This window comes from Rattus rattus, chromosome 3 (assembly GCF_011064425.1).
Source record: "Rattus rattus isolate New Zealand chromosome 3, Rrattus_CSIRO_v1, whole genome shotgun sequence".
NCBI classification, from domain to species: domain Eukaryota; kingdom Metazoa; phylum Chordata; class Mammalia; order Rodentia; family Muridae; genus Rattus; species Rattus rattus.
In genome coordinates this window covers 20,257,424-20,279,515 of record NC_046156.1, presented here as the reverse complement: position 1 = coordinate 20,279,515, position 22,092 = coordinate 20,257,424, and the positions used below count along the sequence as shown (strand labels likewise).

The window sequence follows — 22,092 nt, the reverse complement described above, 5'->3', positions numbered from 1 at the left end:
ATCCCAGTTAAGCCTTGGGATTTGTCCTGGTGGAATCTCAGAAATTCCCCTCTTAGAGCTCTCTGTTTGGTTAAATGCCAGATAACACAGCTTCTTACGACTCCTTTAATAAGAGCCCATTTCTGGCAGCTTTGAAAAAGATACTGGAAGGCATTAAATGAACTAGTTGTCCATTCTTGTAATAAACAGGGAGTGGCTCATTTTGAAAGGGTTTTTTCCTCTTTATGAAATACAATTATGTTTTCATTTCATTGGTTGCCTCACTTATCTTTTCTGATGAAATAAAAAAAAATTACAAAATTGGCAGCACCTCCCAAATACACGGGATGCCACCGTGTTCAGAAAAGGAGGACACATCAGTCCTTCGTCAGGGCCACTGCCGGTGAGTAGGACGTTTGTCTTGAGAACGGAAGCTACATGGTCCAAGTCTCTCAGCGACTGCCCAGCAGAACTTGATGAGCAAGAGGAGGGACTGAAAGTGTCCAGCCATACGGTAGTACAGTCTTGGCCCACAGCTCATGGGTCTGGACCGCTGACAGAGCTGTAGCAGGGTGTGGGGCAGAGTTCCCGCCTCATGGGGGTTACAGTCCGGAAGAGATAACTTGCTGGAAGGAGGTCGCTGGTCAGGAACTGCATCCCAGTACCAGCCAGAAGCATCAGGTACCAGCTACTTAGAGTGGCAGGAGACCAGTGTCTAGCATTCTACAGTTTGATCGTTCTCAGTGAGGACTGAACCCAGGACTTTGTGGATGCTATGCAAATGCTCTATTCCTGAGCCCTAGCCCTGAGATGTCCCTTTTAGAGGTCACCAGCCTTCTCGAGGAGGTGGCTCTCGATGTAAGAGAGAGCTACATAGGAGCAGGTCGAGGACGGTCCAGGAGGAGGGATGACCAGGACCCTGTTGACTCCACCTTCCTAACCACAGAAGCCCCTTGTCCGAGACCTTGGAGTCTTCACAGGTCCAGATCTCTGGTTCAGAGCGAACCCCAGTCAGGCTGAGGGTAGGGTTGAACCTGCCGAGTGAACGTCAGTTTTAGTCGGTAAGCCCCAGACAAAGTGGTGCCATTTCGTTTAAAGGAGGAGGCAAGGACTTTGACCTGAGCCAAAGCTGGAATGACGTTAACGCCTCTGTGGGGATCAGATTTCCTTAATATACAGCACGGTAAACACGCTTGCATGGAGAACAGAAGCAGTGGAGGCAAAAATAGCCACCCTTCAAATGCAGTTATCTGTGGTTCACATAGCAGGAGAGTGCTAGAAATGGTTGCTAAGTAGTTTTATCTAAATTCCGGTTGCCCTGGAAGATACGAAGACTTCCTGTGCCTCCAGGGGAAGCTGGGCTACACTGTTTCCTGCGATCACAGGATCTGCTCCCTAGCAGGAAACTTAGCAGTTACCTAGCAGGGGTCACCTCTCCAGCACCCTGGGTGACATGGAGCCGCGGGAAACTCGTCACTTCCAATAACAACAATAACATCGCCTGTGATGGATACTAATGCTGGGTCTGGGAAGATGAAGCAAAGAGTTCGAGTTCTCAGACATGGAAGTGGGAAGGGTTGGCATACAGTGACAAAAGCCATGCGTCCACTATCACTGAGGTCAGTGCTGAGTGTGTACACTCATAAAAGACATGCGTCCGCTGTCACGGCGGTCAGTGCTGGTGGGAGTGATTGTGCATTTAAGAGTTCCCGCAGCACCCTACTCCCGCCGACTCTGTATTTGGGATACTTTTACTATTCAAATCTGTTTTCAGTCAGATTAGGACCATACGGGTTTTTACTGTGTCAGGTCTCTCCTGTTAGCTCTCTCGGGGATTTTCAGGATAGAACTCTGCTTCCTTTGGGGTAAACAGGCAGAGCATCTTTCCTCCGGGTGGTCCTCACATGCTATGGGCTGGAATCCCACCACCATCCTCTTGGTCATGCTCCTCTGGCCTCCCTATAGGATACCATTTCCACCACTGAGATCATACTTGAGGAGCCATAGAATGTGGCCTCCTGGGGGCTGGAGAGATGGCTTAGCAGGTAATAATACTTGCTGTTCTTGCAGAAGGCCTGGCTTCATTTTCCCAGCAGCTACACGGACGTTCACATCTTCCTGTAACTACAGTTCCAAGGCATTTGATATATATGGTCACATACATAATACATACATAATACATACATGCAGAAAAAGCATGCACAGACATAAAATATAGATAAATAAACCTTTAAAATTTTTAAGTGTGTGTATGTATGTGTGAGTATGAGTGTGTGTGTGTGTGTGTGTGTATGCGTGTGTGTTTTAAACAGGAAATATATGGACTGTGTTCCTTTTCCATTTTCGGGTGTCCATGGGGTGTGAGACCCTCTGTCCATCCCTGAGTCCACAGCTTGCTGATCACCTGGCTCACTATGTGACCCACACCTCTATCTGGGTGCACATAATCAGTGCACAATTAATTACCCATGCCCACAGTGATGGCCACCTTTTCTACTTCTAGAGTCCAAACCTTTCATCTAGAAGGACACCCTTCTACTCAGTGTGGCTCCAGCCGCTGTGATGGCTTGTATATGCTTGGCCCAGGGAGTAGCACTGTTGGGAGGGGTGGCCTTGGTGCTCTCATCAGATCACCTTTTCCATCCTCTCCGTCATAGGCAGCGTCCTTCGCTTTGTTGTCCCTCCATATCTTTGCCCAGGAGCTTAGTTGAACCTCTGCTTTCTTACTGAGCCCTTACTGGGTGCCCCCACCTACCTCCTTCTCATGCACAAACTGAGTGTGGTTTCCCATCCATGGGGCTCTCTGAAACCCATCATAGATCGGGGACCGCGGTGCCTCACTCCCCTCCTTTGCTCGCCCTGATTCTAGGTCATGTTTTCCTGGTTTTCTTTCCTCACAGTTTGCTAATTCCACCTCACCTCCTTGACGTCTAAATTTTGGGGTGCTTCTGCCCTGAGACCACCTCTGCATGTATCTGCAGAGGCCAGGAGGGGTCATCAGGTGCCCCAGAACTGCCCGATGTGGGTGTTGGGAACTGTACTCGGGTCCTCTGCAGAGCAGTCTGTGCTCCTGACTGCCAGGGCCGCTCTCCTGAGTGGCACATGTTAGTGTGATGCTCAAGAACTGCTCTCCCGGGGCTCAGTTGACGATGTGCTTCCCTGGGGTTCTCAGGGCCCTGGGGTCCATCTGCGATACATACACCAGATACGGTGACCTATACCTTTAATTCCCTCACTCTGGCGTGGATTCGGGAGGACCACGAGTGAAAGGTCATTCTTGGCTAGGCAATTGAGGCTGCATGAGATCCTGTCTCAAAGAAAGAAAAAGTGGGAAATGGGAAAATGAGAAAGGAAAAAAAAATACTGTTCACACAGGGCACGGTGGTGCATGCCTGTAATTCCAGCACTTGGGACTTGGCGGTAGTGTCAGAAAGATGGCTATAAATTTGAGGTCAGCTTAGGCCACGTAGTAAGATCCAGTGTTAGGAGCAGTGATAAGAAATAGGATCTTTGACCCATGAGCGAGGAGATGAGCGCCGGCTACATTATTTTAAGCACTGGGTACTCCCTGGCCTCTGTCATTAAGCAACACAAGTCAGTAGTTCTCTAAGCTTGCCAGTGAGCTGACTGTTTTCACACTTCGTACCACAGAAAAGGAGGTGAATACACCTGGTTTGGTTCTGATGTCTGATATGAGTAGCACCGACTTTGAAATAGCAGGCTTGTAAGTTCTGGGAAATGGCCTCCTACTTCGTTTGTTAGGAATGGGACATATAAGATTACCTTGTTTCGTGGGAGAATTAGGTGTCTTCCCCCCCCCCAACCCCGCTTCGTCCACTTCTCTGTTAGTACTTGGTTTCCGGCAGGGCGAGGGGAGGGTTGCCTTCCTGACTGTCTCCAAGGGAGGGTTTTACGACTGTTAACAGAAGACTTCACTTCCCAGAATAGGAAAGAGCCCTTCCGTGATCCTGCCTGTGCCTTTTGGGTTTCCAGTGTCCCCTGCCTTCTCTAACACAGCCCCTGCCACTTGACAGGCAACTCCTTGAGGACAGCACTTGTCATTCAGTAGGGCCTGCCATAAGGACAGGACATAGAGCTCAGAAGCCATGGGACCTAGACACAAATCCCTACCAGGGAAGGGAAGGGGGCTTCTCCCTCCAGTGACTTCCACAGATTGACCTCTCTCACTTTCTGTTTCCCCTCCTGGATTGCCCAGATTGTCATGAGGGTGAAGTAATGAAGCCCCACCCCCACCCCCAGGGCCTGACACACTCATGTTCAGCAGGGTGGTTCTCAGGACAGGGGCCTTCTCCACCACAGGTCCACCAGCTGCTTCCGTAGTGCCCAGCCACTGCCCACACACAGAAATGCCGCCTGGGCTTCCCTCGAAGCCTGAGTGCCTGAAGGACTGATCCAATCTCACCCTAACACTCTCTTCTGTTTTCGGCATTTGTCACACACAGGGACCCTGTTGACCAAGTTGTTTCTTGTCTCCACACTTGCTGACATGGCCTCCCATCTCCGAGCACATGGCAAGCACTCCGGGCTGTCTGCCCAGTGGCCTCTCCCTGCAGACAGGCTGTGGGCTGTCACCGAACCTTACTCTAAATGCCCGCAGCTGACAGAGTACTTGGCATCAACTTCAGGCTGCAGACTAAGACAAGATAATATACTGCGGGCTAAGTGACTGATGATAGCCCTTCGTCCCTCATAGTTCTGAAGGCTGGCCGTCCAGAACAGGCACTGGCCGTTCCATTCCAAGAGAAGGCTGTCATCCCTGTCTGTAGACGGGTGAATCCTCCTTGCATCTGCACAGGGAAGGATGAGAGAGGGTGGGCTCTGGTCTCTTCTCAGAGGGACCCCTGTCGTGTCATGGGGATTCCAGCCCCATAACCTTCTCTAAGCCTAAGATCCTTCAAAACGTCATCGTCAATAGTTGGCAGGGATTGTGTTTCAACATATTAATGGGCTAGAGAGGTTTTCAGTCCCAAACAGGGCCCTTATTGCTATTTCTGTTTAAACATTCTGTTTAAGACCAGAATGCTCCTAAGTATATTTCCTGCTTTCTGAATAGATACAGGAAACAATCTGGCAAGTGGCAAGGGACATGGGGACCTTAGAATGTGGGGACACTTCTGCGTAGAGCTCTGTCACTAGCGTGGGCGGGGACCATGTCTTCCCTACCTGCGAGCAGTGCCAGCCTGGGAACTTGGCCCAGCTGCTCTCCCAACAGCTGCTTGGCTGCAAGATTTTGTGTAGGCTTTCGCTGAGGTATTTATGACACTGGGTCCTGGTTTCCCTACTCTCTACACACCAGGCCATACTGTGATGATGGGCCTGAGAACTTCTGAACGAGGAGAAGAGGGAAGTAAGCATCTCCATGCTCATAAAGGGCAGGTGAGACAGGGATGATTGTACCCCTCTCTGTCTCTTCAAAGATACCTCATGAAGATTTGTTTTGTTTTGTTTTGAATGTGCAAGAAAGGATTACTTGAGTCACGCTGATGAACTTTCTTGACAAGGTGAAATGGAAAGAATCTTAGGCCTTTGAAGCAGCTTGCTCTCCTGCTTGTGAGCTCTTCTATTCGGTATGAGCCAAGTTGCTCTTACCCCATCACGTCCCCTGACAGGCTCTCCTGGCACTCCTCATCCCCATCCTCTGCAGCACTTCATCCATCCTGTAGATGGACGGAACTGCTTTGCCACGGCACATTCTTGGAGGGCCTTCGATGTGTTTCCACAGTCCCCTGCCTGGTCCTTCTGTGGACATCCTTCAAAAACACATTTCCGAGTCTCCAGGAGCACCCCCTCTACGAGTAGCTGCATGCTCTTTGAAATGTCGCACCTGCCCTTGTGAGCCCTCTTCTGGTTCGGAAGTTCTCCCACCATCGCAGTATGGCCTGGTGTGTGGAGAGTAGGGAAACCAGGACCCAGTGTCATAAATACCTCAGCGAAATTCATCTGCCCTGGGTCTGTGCGCATTTCCTACGCCTGCCTCTCTGTCTCTTGTCAGTTGGGAGGAATGTGCTTGTGTATGCAAAGGCAGGAGAGCCCCAGACCCTGGGGTGCATTCGTGCTATTTTTGCAGCTCTTCTCTGTATGGGTTGACAGAAGGAACTGCAGCCTGCCAGGTGGCACACAGAGGCCGCTCTGTGCTGGCGCTGAGGAAAACCACAGACACTCCCGAAGTGCATTGGCGTGGGACACACCACGGCTTTGTCTGCCTTTCTGTTTCTGGTGCTTGCAAAGCAACCTCTTTGAAGAAGAAATTGTTACCCAGAACAGACTCCTTTCTTGCGGAACCATGAGGGAGAAGCTGCTTCAGCCGTGGAGATGGCCGGGCTAGGAGATGGCTAGGTGCTTGGTGAGGGGGTGGGGACAAAGGCTGGCGGGTGTTTCCACACTCTTACTGAGACATACTATGTTCATCAAGCCGTCCGTCGGCCAGCCGGAGCTCACGGGGACAGACTGGAGTTGAGCAACCATAGGAAGGTCATTGCAGAGCTCTGATTCCAACGGCCACCGTGTACTGTCAGCTCCCTGGCTGCAGAAGTAGCCAGCTGCTGCCTATGCAGGGTCCCTGTGCCTTCTCTGTACTTCTGTGCCACGGGCCACTGGGTACCCATAGATGCTTTTACCTAGTCCTGCTTCTGTTCTCTCCTGGTTTTCCCCTCTGCCTTCCTCTCTATAGCTTCTATTATTTTCATCCCCTCCCCATCCCACAAAGATCCAATTAGCAAGCTCCAGATACTGATGCCTCACTGCTCGAAATCAACAGAGCGGCCTGAAGTTTCCCTAGGCAAGCACTTGGATCAAGTATCACCTCTGGCGGCATGTGCGTGTGTGCGTGCATGCGTGTGTGTTAGAATTTGTCTCAGGGTTTCTGTTGCTAAGGTAAAACATCAGGACCAAGAAGTAAGCTGGGGAGGAAAGGGTTTATTCAGCTTCTGCTTCCACATTGCTGTTCATCACCGAGGAAGTCAGGGCAGGAACTGAGGCAGGATCTTGGAAGCAGGAGCTTCTAAGGTGCTGCTCACTGGCTTCCTTGCCACAGCTCGCTCAGCCTGCTTTCTTATAGAACCCAGGACTGCTAGCTCAGGGATAGCTCCTCTCGTGTTGATTGCTAAGGGAGAAAATGCCTTACAGCTGGGTCTCCTAGAGGCATTTCCTCAGCTGACCAACTAGGCTCCTTCCTCTCTAATGATTCCAGCTTGTGTCAAGTTGACACACAAAATCAGCCAGAACATCCTTCCTCTCAGACACTCCTGTGGATGAGGTGGCTTCCCCTTGTTCTAACGTAACAGCGGTGTGGACTATAGAGCCTGCCTGGATTCTTTTCTGTGCCAGGTACTCACTTAGCAGAGTGGTCGCCCTTACTTGATTTATTTCATCCTCATAATAACCCTGTGGTATGTGGAATAGTTCCACAGATGTGTAAAGCGAGGCTCCGGCCAGCGAGGCAGCCTGCCTACCGTCACATAGGCTGTAAGTAGAGAAGCAGAGATACAAAACAGTTTTGTCAGATGAAAGATACTAACAAGTGCTAATGAGGATGCGGAGAGGGAGTCCCTGCACAGCGCTGACAGAAATATAAATTAGAACAGCCATTGTGGAGGAAGGGTCCCTCAAAAAAAAAAAAGAATTAAAGGTTGGACCCATGAGAAATGGCATATGCAGGTAATCTGAACACCTAAGAGGCTACGGCAGGAGGATCACACTGAGTTCCACCCCTGCCTGGATTGCACATTGAGTTTGAGGCACATTTTAGTTCAAATGAAGAACTAGAAACAGAGCTTCCGTGTCCGGGGAGGTGACTCAGGGGGCAAAGTGGTTACTGTGCACGTACAGGGTCCTGAGTCCAGATCCCCCTGTAAAACCAGGACAGATGGCACACACCTAAGTCTAGTACCGGGAGACAGAGGCAAGATTCCAGGGACTTGCTAGACAGTGTAGCCAAAATGGTAAACTCCAGGTTCAGAGAAGGTCTTGAAAATAAAAAGTGATGGAGAAGCAGTTGAAGAAAAGAGTCTAGTGTCAGTGCCTGGCTTCTGCAGACTCCCACATGGCAGGCAGGCAGGCACACATATATGTTTACATATACTTCACATACATAGCAGGAGGGCACACATACATGTTTACATATACTTCACATACATAGCAGGAGGGCACACATATATGATTATATATACTTCACATACATAGCAGGAGGGCACACATGCATGTTTACATACACTGCACATACATAGCAGGAGGGCACACATACATGTTTACATACACTGCACATACATAGTAGGAGGACACACATGCATGTTTATATATACTGCACATACATAGCAGGAGGGCACACATGCATGTTTACATACACTGCACATGCATAGCAGGAGGACACACATACATGTTTACATACACTGCACATACATAGCAGGAGGGCACATATACATGTTTACATACACTGCACATACATAGCAGGAGGGCACACATACATGTTTACATATACTGCGCACACACACAATCATTTGCCCCAGTGATTCTACTTCTGTTGTAAATCCCAAGAAAGGGAAGTCAACATATTGTAAAGAAACCCATACTCATCCCAGCACACTCAGAATAGGTTTAAAAACAACTGTCTACCTGCCTATCAGCTGGAGTGTGGATAAAGAGAATGTGGTACACAGACACAGTGGGTCAGTATTCAGCCGTAAAGGGAATGGAGCCCTATGGTTTGTGATAGCATGGATGGAATTGGAGGATTATGACCTCACTCGTATTTGAGTTGATTTGTAGAAACATAAGCAGTTGACTTAGAGAAGCTGAGATTAGCATGGCAGCAGTAATTAGGGGAGTAGGGAAGGTCGTGACGGGGAAGGACTGACCAGTTCTAGGTGTGAGTCGGAAGTTCCGGTGTTCCTGTGCGATTCGCAGTGACCATAGAGCACACACCATGTAGTGTAGAGAGCTGCACAAAGGGCTTCGATTGCTCTGACCATGAAGAAATGTTAGAGATAGGTGTTTGCCTAGAATTAAATACAACAGTATGTATATTTGTGGACACATTCCGTGGGGATCCCATAAGGGCACACAAATTTTATGTTTCTAATAGCTTAAGAGCAATTAATTTTATTATTCTTGAGACAAGGCCTCATATTAGCCTGGGCTGGCCTTGAATTCACTCTGCAGCTAAGGATGACCTTAAGCCCTGAGCCTCCTGCCTTCATCTGCCAAGGGCCAGGATTATAGGTGTTTATACTCCTTCGCCCATTTATGAGGGGCTGCAGATCCAACCCAAGGCTTCATAGGTGCTAGGCAAGGTCTCTGTCAGCTGAGCTGCACTCCAGCCCTCGAAGAAGAGTTTGTAAACTAGCTAGTGTTTGTCTGGCTTACCCTCCATGCTGTGTTTAGGCTCACGGGGAAACTGCAGATTTGAGTACTGTGTGCAAGAGGGTGCTCTAGAATGTTCTCTTCACCATGGCTGCACAGACTTTTGTCTGAGCTGCTGGATACCAATCTGCCTCATAGCTGTCTGCTGGCGGGTTCTGTCAGTATTGATACTGCTCCAGACACATTCCCCGATTGTCTTCCTTTTCGACACATACTGGTGTCTGCTGAGCTCTGCCCAATACACTGAGTAATGAAAGCCTGCTTTTACGGGAGGGCCGTGTCTTTACGGCTTCAAATTGATATTCCAAAAGCTAGTTGTCCAGTTTCCGGGAAGGCGGTTTGTTGAGGACACGCACTGCTTTCACCTCTGTGATTGACTGATGTGTACCTCGTGTTTCTAGTAGCGCTTTATGTTACAAATGATTTGGTTTTCCTCTCCCACTTGCTGGGACAGCCACAATCTGGGCCAGATTGCAGGATGAATATGAGGCAAGCTTATGAATGTGTCTGTCCAGTTTATATCAGCTTCTATTATTATGATCTTAATATTCTGAATCACACGCACACATGCACACACACATGCACACAACATGCACACAACATACACATATACACACACATACACACATGCACACACATGCACACAACATGCACACACATACACACATGCATACATACATGTATACACAAACATGCACATACACATACATGCACATACACATGTACACCCTAACACACACACACGAAAACACACACATACACATGCACACACACACACACATGCACACACACACACACATGCACACACACACATGCACACACACACACACACATATACATGCATACACACACACACACATGCACACACACACACACATGCACACACACATACACACACACACACACACACACACACACACACACACACACACTCTGACCACCATTGTTTTCTCTTATTCTCATTCCTTCTTTTTCTGTATCTACTCATCATGCTTAATGACAATAGGAAGTACACGTGGCCAGTCCCTCCACGTCTCCCTCCACTTAGACTCAGCATCTCAGGGTGCCATTTTCCACTTCCGCCAAGACCAACATGTTTGGCCTCACTAACTCCTCCATGCTCGCAGCATACAGGTAGGAAAAGGGTAAAACCTGTCACCTTCCAGTGCTAGCCCATGTGTGTACTTATAATATGTCAGCTCTAGCCATGGGGGACAGTCACCAGAGGACAGTTTGTGCTCTTTTTGAAAAATAAGTTTCAAAATGTAAAAGTTAGTGTTTAAACTCGAAAGCCGAATATTCAGCTTTGCATGCAGAATTAGGCTTAAGCCGTGTTAATCTTACTGGTCAGTCATGTAGCCACAAGGGTCGCCAGGCTCCATTCAGACTGCGCCTCTCTGATACTGCAGAGATGAAAGCCAGTTCTCATGAATGAGACAGGACCAGCCTTAATTGCTGTTGGCAGGAAACACCAGCTAGGCAGGAGAAGTGACCAGTTCAAATGTAGTACTTCTCTCTACCCCTCGTTCCATGCCCCTACACAATACTCCCCCGTTTCCAGCATAGAGTGTGAGCTTTAGTTTAAGACATTGTTTGTCTCCTTTAACATTTTCAGGAGTCCTCAAAGCAGGATTCTTTGGGTCAAGATTAAAAACCCAAATAGAACCTTTTTTTCTTTTAATCCTTGTTAGGTTTATTTTTTTCCCTCCTCTTGATATTCTGTTTGGTGTTTTGAGGCAGAGTCTTGTATGTTCTGGCCTTGAATTAACAACGTAGCTAACGATGACCTTGAACTTTTAATCCGTGCACCTCCACCCCAAAGGGCTGGGCCACAGGCTTGCACTCCCATTGAGTAGATGGACTCCTCCCTGCTCTTGTGGTGTTTTCTTGAGCACTGCCTTTATATTTCTTCTCCTTGTGGTGTAAATTAGCCCGACACACGGTCACATATGGCTACGTGGTTCTTGGTGTGCACTTTCATAGCTCTAGTCTCCAGAAAGAAATGCGTGTCATAAATGTCTGCATCCCAGCAGAGGGACTTGAGGCTTCCCTGCTCTCTGGGGCGGGCAGGGCTCTTGAGAAGCGGTTGAGCACTGACCAGGATGAAGAGGATGAAGAAGAGGAGTCCCCACGGAAGAGGGCGGGCTCCACGGGTTTCTGGTGACCAGGTGGCTGCCGTTTCCTCCTCACAGGCCCCTCAGGATTTACTGCGAATCTCAGCACCTACTTTACACTTGGCTGACCTACCTGTGACCTTAGACGCGTCCCTGGCTCTCATCGCTGTTGTAGTCTAAAATCGGGAATGCATGCAGGTTGTTTGGAAGTCCTGTGTCATCAGAAGTAGACCAGTTCTCTGAGGCAGGTGTTGATGCACAGCCTGCTTTCCCTCCGCATCGAGGAGTCTGACCTCGGGCCAAGTGACAGCGATCGAGCACACTGAATACAGTATATCCAGTGAGAAGTACTGAGTATGGATGTATTCTGTCCTTCCCAGAAAAAAAAGGATAGCTGTGTGAGGTAATGAGTGTTATATGGATTTATTCATTCCAACACACACACACACACACACACACACACACACACACACACACACAAACCGGCTTATTAGGTAATATAATTTTTATTTGCTATTTATATTTTGGGAACACCTCCATCTCTCCTCTTTGTCTCTCTCTGTCTCTCTCTGTCTCTCTCTCTCTCTCTCTCTCTGTGGTGTGTGTGTGTGTGTGTGTGTGTGTGTGTGTGTGTGTGTGTGTGTGTGTGTGTTAGCCCCAGGCTAGTTTCAGAGTCTCTAGCCCAGGCTGCTCTCCGACTTGAGACCCCTGCTTTCGCCCTGGATGCTGGGACTGTAGGCATGTGCACCACAATAGCAATGCATGTAAGGTCATCTGTTCCTATGGTGTAGTTTTTTTTCCCCACTCTGGGGAGAAAAGTCTGAATTAATTTACAACTGATAACAACCTGGGTGTGTTCCTAGCCCATCAAAAGTGAAGCCCTCAGGGGGTCCTCCCTGTGCCGCACAGAGCTCCTCAGCACTGGGTGGTACCTGTCTCCAGCACTGTCTTTCCCTGGAATTCAGAATTAGATAAGGAAACTAGGCCCTCAAATTATCACCGTTTCCATAGAAACAGTTGAAAGCCCCTCAATTAAAAGTGTCCCTGCAGGCTAGGGGGAGTATTCAAATGAGCTGCTGGAGAAGCCAAGTTATTCTCAAAGTAAAGCCAAAGCGGAGAGGACAGGGGAGCGAGGATCTGCTAGCGCTCTCATTGGGGTCACTGTTGTTTTTTTCCATTCAGGGAAGAATTTTATCTTTCATTTGGAGCATGTTTGTTGGCTTTGGCAGAGCCACCTAGATAATTGTCCTGTTATCTAAGCTTTTTACGCTCGCCCATGGATCACGGAAGTGTTTGAGGACAGTCTGAGCTTTGCTGTGAATGTGAGTCACAGATAAAACACCCATTTTTTTTTCTTTAATTAATGAAATCCTAGAAGAATCCTAAGTTTGGAAGAGCCCGTAGACCGTTAAGAGCGAACTCCCCACCCATTTGGGAATCTTTCCTACAATATAGTAACAGAAGTTGTTCACAGTATGCTTAAAAAAAGAGAGAGAAATTTATTTATTTTAAATGTATGAGTGTGTCTCATGAATATATGTCTGTTTGCCCCATGCATGATGCCTGGTGCCCTCAGAAGTCAAAAGAAGAGATTGGATTCCCCAGAACTAGAATTCTGGGTGATTGTGAGCACCGCGTAGGTGCTGGGTCCTCTGCGAGCACAGCACGTGCTAACCACTGAGCCATCTCTTCAGCCCCCCCCCCTCACATTATCCCACCAAGCATAGCATCCAGTGTCCATTGTCAGAGACTGCTGGGCTACAAATGGCTATTTAGGATGGAGCCTATCAGAGTGTGGTGGTACACACTGAAAGTCCCAGTACTCAGGAAGCTGAAGCAGGAGCGTCATGAACTGAGGCCAGCTTGTGACACCTGTAGAAACTTAAAGAACATATGGGATTGAGGGGGGAGGGGTGTTAGAGAAAGAGGAATTGAAGAAACATGGAACGGGCGGGAGGAAGGGGAAAAGATATCCAAAAATCTGTGATGGATTTTCCTTGATGTGTTTGTGTGTGTGCACATGTGTGCGTGTATGTGTGTGCGTGTTTGTGTGTGTTAATGGTAAGTGGTTAGGGAGATGACTCAGTGGTTAAGAGGACTTGTTGCTCTTCCAGAGGTCCTGTGTTCAGTTCCTAACAGCAACATGGCTGCTCCCAACCATTTGTAACTCCAGTTCCAGGGATCTGACACTGTCTTCTGACCTCCGTGTGCATGTGGTGCCCATACATGCAGCCAAAACACTCATGGGCATAATAAATAAACCTAATTTTTAAGATAAAATTTTAAAAGACAGTAATTGTATTCCTGCCAAGCCAGGTGAGATCTCTGCTTGGAAGTAGGCCGTAGAGACTGCAAACCCAGGGCCTAGCTAAGCCAGCACCTCCTGGTTCCAGAAGTCACAGAGGAAAACTGGTTGCAGCAGCGCACGCCTGTACTCAACGCTAGGGAGGCAGAGAGGATGTAACCTTAGGGCTCGTTGGCCAGCCAGTCTAGCTGAATGTGTGAGCCCTGAGCTCAGTGAGAGCTAAGGTAGATCATGATTAAAGTTCAACATACTAATACACAAATGCAGGTGCAGACACACACACACACACACACACACACACACACACACACACACACACACACACACACGAGCATCTGTTTGTTGCCCCAAGAAAAATACTTTTTATCATCAGAGACAAAAATCTGAGGATGAAGGGTTTTTCAGCCCTGTGGAACTGGAAAGAAATCAGGGTATATCAGAAATATCTGACAAGATAGATGTTAAACCACTTAGGTGGAAGAGATAAAGAAAGTTCCCTAGTACTGACTAAAAGAAGTCACAATTTGAAACATGTGTGCACCAGACATGTGCGTACCTAATTTTATAAAATAAACACTGTTGGATTCAAAGAGGTTAACCTCGCCCTGTAATAGTGAGTGATGTCAGCACCCCACCCTCCCCAATAGGCAGCCAACAAACCACGGAAACTCTTAAGTTAAACGACACAGGTCAGAGGGACCAGGAGCCATCTGTGGAACAGTTCTCCCAAACCCTGTAGAGCACACATTCCCTCCAGAGCTCAGGGAACAGTGCACACCGCCCCACCACAGTGGGATAAAGCTAAAAACGAACAGCAGGAGGAACTGGAGAGTGTGCAGGGCTATGGACACAGAATGACACACTCTTGGACAATGGGACAAGAAAAGCAGTCCTAAGAGGTGAGTTCATAGCTACAAGTGTGTACACTTAGAAGTTAGAGCTCAGGGGCAGAGAGATGGCTCTGCAGTCAAGAGCAGTGGTTGCTCTTCCAGAGGACCTGGGTTTAATTCCAGCACCCTCATGGCAGCTTGCGACTGTAACTCCATGTCCGGGGGAGCCGATACCCTCTTCTGACCTCCATGGCATGAATGTGGAGTACAGACATACAGTCAAACAGAGCACCCGTACACATCAAAAACATTTACAAATAATTTTAAAAGAAGAAACCAGCTAATGGTGCAAGGCAGGGCCTTGGGAAAACAAGCCAAACATAGAACCAGTAGATGGAAACAAAGAGTCAAGATCGGGGCAGAAATTAATGCAATGGAACACTAAAATTACAAAGAATTAGTGAAACAGATCTTTGGGAAAATAAACAAGATTCACAAGGTCTTAGCCAAACTAACCAAAAGGAAGTCGGTGCAAATTAATCAAATTAGAGATAGAAAGGGAGGCCCTGTAATAGACACCAATGAAAGTCAGAAATCAGTAGCCCTAAAACTTTTAGAAATGAATTTCTAGACTCATATGTCCAACCAAAACTAAGCTAAGTTTAGGTAAATAACTTAGATCTATTTTTTTAAAATATTCAGACAGCAGCAACAACAATAAACAACTTTGAACTAAAATAAAGGAATAAATAAAGGTCAGGTCCAGATGAGTCCTTTCCCATTCTTCCAAACCTTTAAATAGGAACAGTATTCCAAATTATTCTATAACATAGAGGAGGGGGAAATGCTGTCATTTCATGAGGTCCCATTACTGGAGTACCAAAACCTCATAAAGATACGGTAAGAAAGGAAGAGAGAAAGAAAGAAAGAAAGAAAGAAAGAAAGAAAGAAAGAAAGAAAGAAAGGAAGGAAGGAAGAAAGACAGACAGAAAAGACCGTAGACTAATCTCCCTAATGCACAATTAATGTTCTCCACGAAGTACTTGCAAACCAAACTTAAGAGCACATCAAATGATCATCATTCGCCATAATCACATCGGCTTCCTTTGAGAGCTGCAAGGGTGGTTCACCATACATAAATCAATAAATGTAACCACCACATGTGTGGACTCCAGTGTGGAAATCACATGGTCATCACTGTGGATACAAATTGACAGAGCCCCCACCCCCATCCCTTCACAATAAAAGTTCTGGAGGAGTCCAGAAAGATGGCTCAACAGTTCAGAGCGTGTACTGCTCTTGCAGAAGACAGGTCAGTTCCTAATACCTACGTCAGGCTTGCTGCCTCTCACTGCGGTTCTGGGGGAGTCTGACATGACTGGCCTCTGTGGGCACCTGCACTCACTTGTATACATACGTACGCACGCACGCACGCACACGGTTTAAAATAATTAAAAGTAAATCCAAATGAAGTCCTTAAGGGACTCAATAGACGGAACGTAGCTCAACAAGGAAGGCTGTATGTGATAAACCTATAGCTAATTATACTAAATGGAGAAAAGCTGAGTCGTTTCCACTGAAATCCGGAACCAGCCCAGGGCGCCTGCCTTCTCCACTCTGCGGTTTGGGAGTGTGCACGCACGTGTGCAGTCTGCGTATGCAGAGAACAGAGCTTCAGTCACCTTTCCCTGTTTCCCCTTAGCTTTCAATGGAGGGCGCCCTACTAAGCTTGCAGCCAGCCTTCGCAGTTAATCTGGCCACCGCGCTCCAGGATCTGCTTGCTCCCACTCCCCACCTTGATTTTGGAATTAGTATCACATACCACTCACTACACCTGGCTTTTATGTGCACGCCAGAGCGCTCCAGATCCTTCCGCCTGCAGAGTGAGCTCTCGCCTCACCCCGACTTCTGTCTCTGTTAAATATAGCACCTGAGGTCTTAGCTAGAGCAATAAGGTGAGATAGGGAAAAATACAAACAGGAAACCAGTGTCCCTATGTGCAGCTGATCTAATCTACCCATGAGAGGCTCTGAAAACTCCACCAGAAAACTCAGAGCCGTTCTTCACTTCCATCAAAGCAACAGGATACAAAAGTCACAGACAGCGTCGGATGCCTGCCTGTGTGCCGTGGCAAATGTACTGAGAGGGTAAGCAGGGACACAGCCCATTCACAGTCACCAAACAAGTACCTCGGAATAAACTTAACCAAGGTGGCGAAAGAACTCTACTATGAGAACCTTAACAGACCGAAGAAAGATGGGGAGACCTCCCATGCTCATGGATTGGAAACGTAATTGTGAATACGCTACCAGAAGCAATCGCCACATTCAGTTCGATACCTGTCAGAATTCCAATGCTATTTTTTGAAGAAATAGAAGAAAACAATTTAAAGTCATGTGGAAGCACAAGAGACCCCAAGTAGACAAAAGAATCTTCAGGAAAAAAAGAGAACAATTGGAAGTTGATTCATCACCTGTTTCAGGGACTACGGAGCTTAGTAGTAAAACAACACCTAGGTCAGTGGAACAGCACGGAGGAGCTATGTGTAAAGGCAAGCAGTTACAGCCGCCTGAATTCCTGACAAGACTTTAGTGCTATACGACGGAGAAAAGAGTCTTTTTAACGAACGGTGCGAGATCGAAGCTAGATCCTTATCTCTTGCTAGCCACAAAAAATAATTTCCAAATGGATCCAAGACTCAGAGACCAATGGGGAGGAAAACATTTCCAGACACTGGCGTGGGGCGGGAGAGGTGGCTTAGTGGTTGAGAATGCTCGCTGTTCCTCCAAAGGACTGGAGTTTGGTTCCCAGTGGCCAGTTTGGCGTCTCACACATAACTCCATCTCCAGGGGACTCTAACTCCTCTTCTGGCCTCCTCATGTGCCTGCACACAGGTGTGCATGTACACACATGTAAAGTAAAATAAATCTTAAAAAAATATATTGACATCCGCCAATAGTCAGGAAGCAGTAAGGACTCAGAAAGAAGTTGACAGAAAGGATTTCCTGAAATGGCACAGTTTCTGCACAGCCAAGGGAGCACCAGAATGAAGACACAGCAAAATGGGAGAGAAGCTTTGCCATCCAGCAGAGGACTAATCTCTAGAATATACAAAGAAATAGAAAATGCCAAATGAACCAAACAATAAATGGGCTAGTGGACAGACAGTTATGAAGAGAGGAAATACAAATGGCCAATAAACACAAAAAAAAAATTGTTCAACTCGCCATCAGAGAACTGTAAATTAAAAACTACATCGAGATCCTATCTCACCCGTCAGAATAGCAGTCATCGAGACAACGGTGGCAGACAGTGGTTTGTATGTGAGCAGAGAGAACCCATATGCAGTGCCAGTGGGATATAAACTAATCAGGTCACTGAGACTCCGTGTGGAGCATCCTCAAAAGACAAAGTAGTCCCTCCATATGCCTTAGCTGTCTACCTCTCCAGTCCACACAGGACAAGGACACTTGCATGGCACTGTTTGCTGTGGTGGCACTGTTCTCTATAACTAAGGCATGGAAGTAAGTTCACCAATACAGAACTGTATAAAGAAGATGCAGTGCGCGCGCACACACACACACACACACACACACACACACACACACATGGATTGCTTTCATCCATGAAGAGTAATGAAATTGTCATTTGCAGGAAATGAATAATGGTGATCATTCAGTTAGACAAACAAGTCCAAACTCAGAATGACAAATTCCAATGTTTTCTCTCACTCATGGGTATCATCAGACATTATATATACATAAAATCGTGTGTATACAGATGGTGTGAACGTGATGGTCACATTATCTAGGGAAACAGAGGACTAGAGGGATGGGATAAAGGAGGTTAGCAGGATTGGTGGTCGGAGGTGGAATTCTAGTTCAAAATACCCTATATAGTTATACTTGCCTTACATAACCAAATACAATTTAAAAACCTAATAGGGCTTGGAAGATAGCTTAGTGAGTACAATGCTTGGTGGACAAGCATGAGGACCTTGGCACTCCATCCTGGGCATTCATGTAAGAAACTGGTTATGGCTTCTGTTTGTAGTCCAGAGCTGGAGAGGTGGAGGAACCTTGTGGCCCAGACAAGGCAGGCTAAGTATCCAGTCCCAAGCTCCCGTGAGAAACCCTATCTCATATATTTTTGTTTGTGAGCTTAGCCTTTAATGGCTGAGCCATCTCTCTAGCCTGAGAAACCCTATCTCAAAAAGATAAATAAAATTAAAAAATAAATTAAGAGCATGATGTCTGAAGAATAACAAACACCCAAGGTTGACCTCTGGTGTACACACACACACACCACTGCACATATGCACACACACGGACACTGTAAATACTTAATACACTTATAACTGCTGAAAAGGAGTGACAGACATCCGGAGTTGATATTATGCTAATTACTTCAATCTGATCGTCACACACTGTAGCCACCTACTGAAATGCTACATTGTACTTCCAAAGTAACATATACAATTCAGACTCGTCAATTTAAAATATCTAATTAAAAATTGTGAGGGGAAAGAAACACGTTTCCCTCTCCCCTCCACCTCCGCCTCTTTGTCTTTCATACCAAGCAAACCAAGTCTACCTCTCCAATAATGGACTTTTCGGATTGCGTCATGTGCACTCAAAGCCGGCTGGGCCACTGACAGAACAATCTGTGAAGATTCACATCTGTGGCAAGCCAAGGGGTTGTTTTGGTGTTTCTGTGTTTTCTGCCCCGGGTTTCCCTTGCTGGGGTGAATGTCCTAATTCTAAGCTTAAACACAAAACTGGGCCAAGCCATGGGTCTGCGCCGTCCCCTGCAGGGTGCAGCTGTATGCCACCTTCTGTGCCACAAACCCTGGTTCTCCCTGCTTTGAAACTGCCCAGCCTTCCTCTCTGACTTTATTTAAGCTTCCGTCATTTCTACTAAGTTAAAACGTTCTAGCTTAGTGTTGTAGCTCTCCTTTAAACACATTTTGTTTTTCTTAAGCTGACACTCCTAAAAAGAAACAGCTGAAAAGCCCTAAAATGCTGTTCCCCAAATGTTTCAACGACTTTCAAATGGATTGAAAGTTAAAACTCCTACACTCCGGTTTGATTGGCACTGCCTGGGAAGCACATGGAGGCAACTGCGTGGCCTGCTTCATCAGGAAGTGCCGAGATAGACATCTGCTCCAGTTCTAAAATAACCCATGACCTTCAGCCCATCACCAGACTGCTCCGACTTAGATTTTCCTCATCCAAAATCAGATGCGTCAGCCCTGATCCAGGTCGGTGGCAGTGCTGTGCAAAAAGATACTCACTCTTTTTGAGATTGGATGGCACTAATTAACTGATTGGATTTGAGGTTTCCAAAAAAAAATTAATAGGAAAATAAAATATCGATGATTCTGGGTGTTTCAGATTCTCAATTCCCAAAACACTGTCACTGGTCTCCACAGACCAAATGTAAGTAGCACATTACATTTTAGAGAAACAGCTTCGTAATTCCTGGCAGGCTTTGACGTGCTCTCACACTTCAGAAAGAAGTTCTTTTAAACGGGCATTGCTCGTGGAGAAATAAAATCACTTTGGATTCCTAGGTAGTAGAAGAAAAAGGAATCGAAAGCAAGGGAGTGACTTTGGTTTGTTTTAATCTCAGCCTCTGAAGTGTAGCGAATTCCTCCAACATGGAGTGCATGAGCACAGAGCACCCGAGCGGATCTTTGGGACCTGAACTTGATGGAGCCGCTCGTGAGGCTCAAGGGTGGAGTCTGGGGAAGTGTTTTACTTTGGGAAGCCTGTGAATATTTGCAGCCAGACCTGCAAAGTTCATTCTCAAGCTCCTAGAGCCGCCCCCCCTCCATCCCCCTATTTCTGGAGATATGCCAAGGGCTTGCCAGTGGCCCTGGGGGACTTAAAATGACTTCTTTCTGTCCAAGGCAGTGTATTTGTTGTTACATCCAGTTTTTACTCAAAACAGCCTGTATTTGGGGGCACTGAAACAAAGACACTACCTATATTTTCTCCATCCAGAGCTGATGACAGTGTTTTTATTATTGTTGCTTGGCTTATATTCATCAAAATATAAGCACAGTGGATCCTGCAAAGAAATGCATTTCCCTTCCTCCCTCACACCTTCCCTCCCTATCCTTCAGTCTTTCCCTTCGTACTTCCTGTTTTCCTGTTCCCTTCCTTTTCCCCCTTCCTCTTCACTCACTTGGTATCTTGATCAACTTGGTCATCCCAGGTTGCCAGATGACTGCTGAAGGAGTCCTTTGGAAGGGGATGGCACTTGCCAGCAGCTTGACCTTGTGTCCTCATGTGTTCTTTTCCTCCCCCAGGGTGTCCTGTCCAATATCTCGTCCATCACCGACCTCGGTGGCTTTGACCCTGTCTGGCTTTTCCTCGTGGTGGGAGGAGTGATGTTCATTCTGGGGTTTGCAGGGTGCATCGGAGCACTGCGGGAAAACACCTTCCTTCTCAAGTTTGTAAGTATTGCAGACTCTGCCCTCAGCTTGAGCTCCAGACTCTCGTAAGATGACAGTCTTAACTTCAGGCAAGACAGTAAGCGTACCAAAGGCCTGGGCAAAGAAAGAAAGAAAGAAAGAAAGAAAGAAAGAAAGAAAGAAAGAAAGAAAGAAAGAAAGAAAGAAAGAAAGAAAGAAAGAAAGAAAGCAAGCAAGCAAGCAAGCAAGCAAGCAAGCCCAGGCCACTCTAACTTCAAGAGAGCTCTTCAATCTTGCCCACTCTTTCCTTGCCCTAGACGTGCCTCCAAGGCAGTATAAATACCATCCAGTCCTGCCATGCATGGGGATTTTGTACATATATGCAACAGACTTGGGTTCAATCCCTAAAGTAGTTTAGGAAGGAATGAGATGTGGAGGTGGGGATGTTGTAGGTACGAGTGTTGATGGAGAATGTTGTAAGTAGAAAGCTGTAGAGATAATAGCCTAGGGGAACTAGGCACTGGTCCAGCTTCTATACCCCAGCCAGCCAGCCATGCAGTTTGAATAAACATGGTGATAGAGTTAAGGTGAAAGTCCTCCACTTGTAGAGGAGGGACTTTAGCAGGAGGTGTGAAGTGTTTGGGACAAAGAAGAGAATGAACATTGAAAGCCTTTGGGGCTCCTTTCCAACAGAGTAACAGCATAGGCTACGATGTACCTGTATCTGAAATAAGAAGAATGGTAAATGTGAAATATCAAGACAGCTTCCTTGTTGGCTGGTGTAACTTCAAATGTAACTTGAGGTTGCTTTCTATACCTTTGGGGAGTGAAGACTTAGCTCACAGGGCCCAGTACCTGTCAGTTTCTGCCAGATATTTGGTATGGATTGAGTTTGGCCCCATTGTGTGAGGAGGTTGGCATTCTAGTGATGTAGAAAAAGTTTTCACTCTCCTCTCCAAAAACAGAGAAAGGATCAGAAGGACCTGCCTTCCCATGATGAGGGAGGGTAGGGGAATTTCTAGAGAACAACTTTCTTTGCTGTGCCTCTTATTAGAGCCACTCACCTGA

At 46.9% G+C, this 22,092-nt stretch overlaps 1 protein-coding gene across 1 annotated transcript in view; it reads left to right on the top strand.

The window, feature by feature from the left end:
* Tspan5 (tetraspanin 5) overlaps nucleotides 1–22,092 on the top strand; it is a 160,038-nt gene that overhangs the window by 125,936 nt on the left and 12,010 nt on the right. Inside the window, exon 3 of the mRNA XM_032897253.1 lies at nucleotides 20,920–21,066. Within this exon, the coding sequence (XP_032753144.1) occupies nucleotides 20,920–21,066 (147 nt within the window). The remainder of the gene's footprint in view (nucleotides 1–20,919; nucleotides 21,067–22,092) is intronic.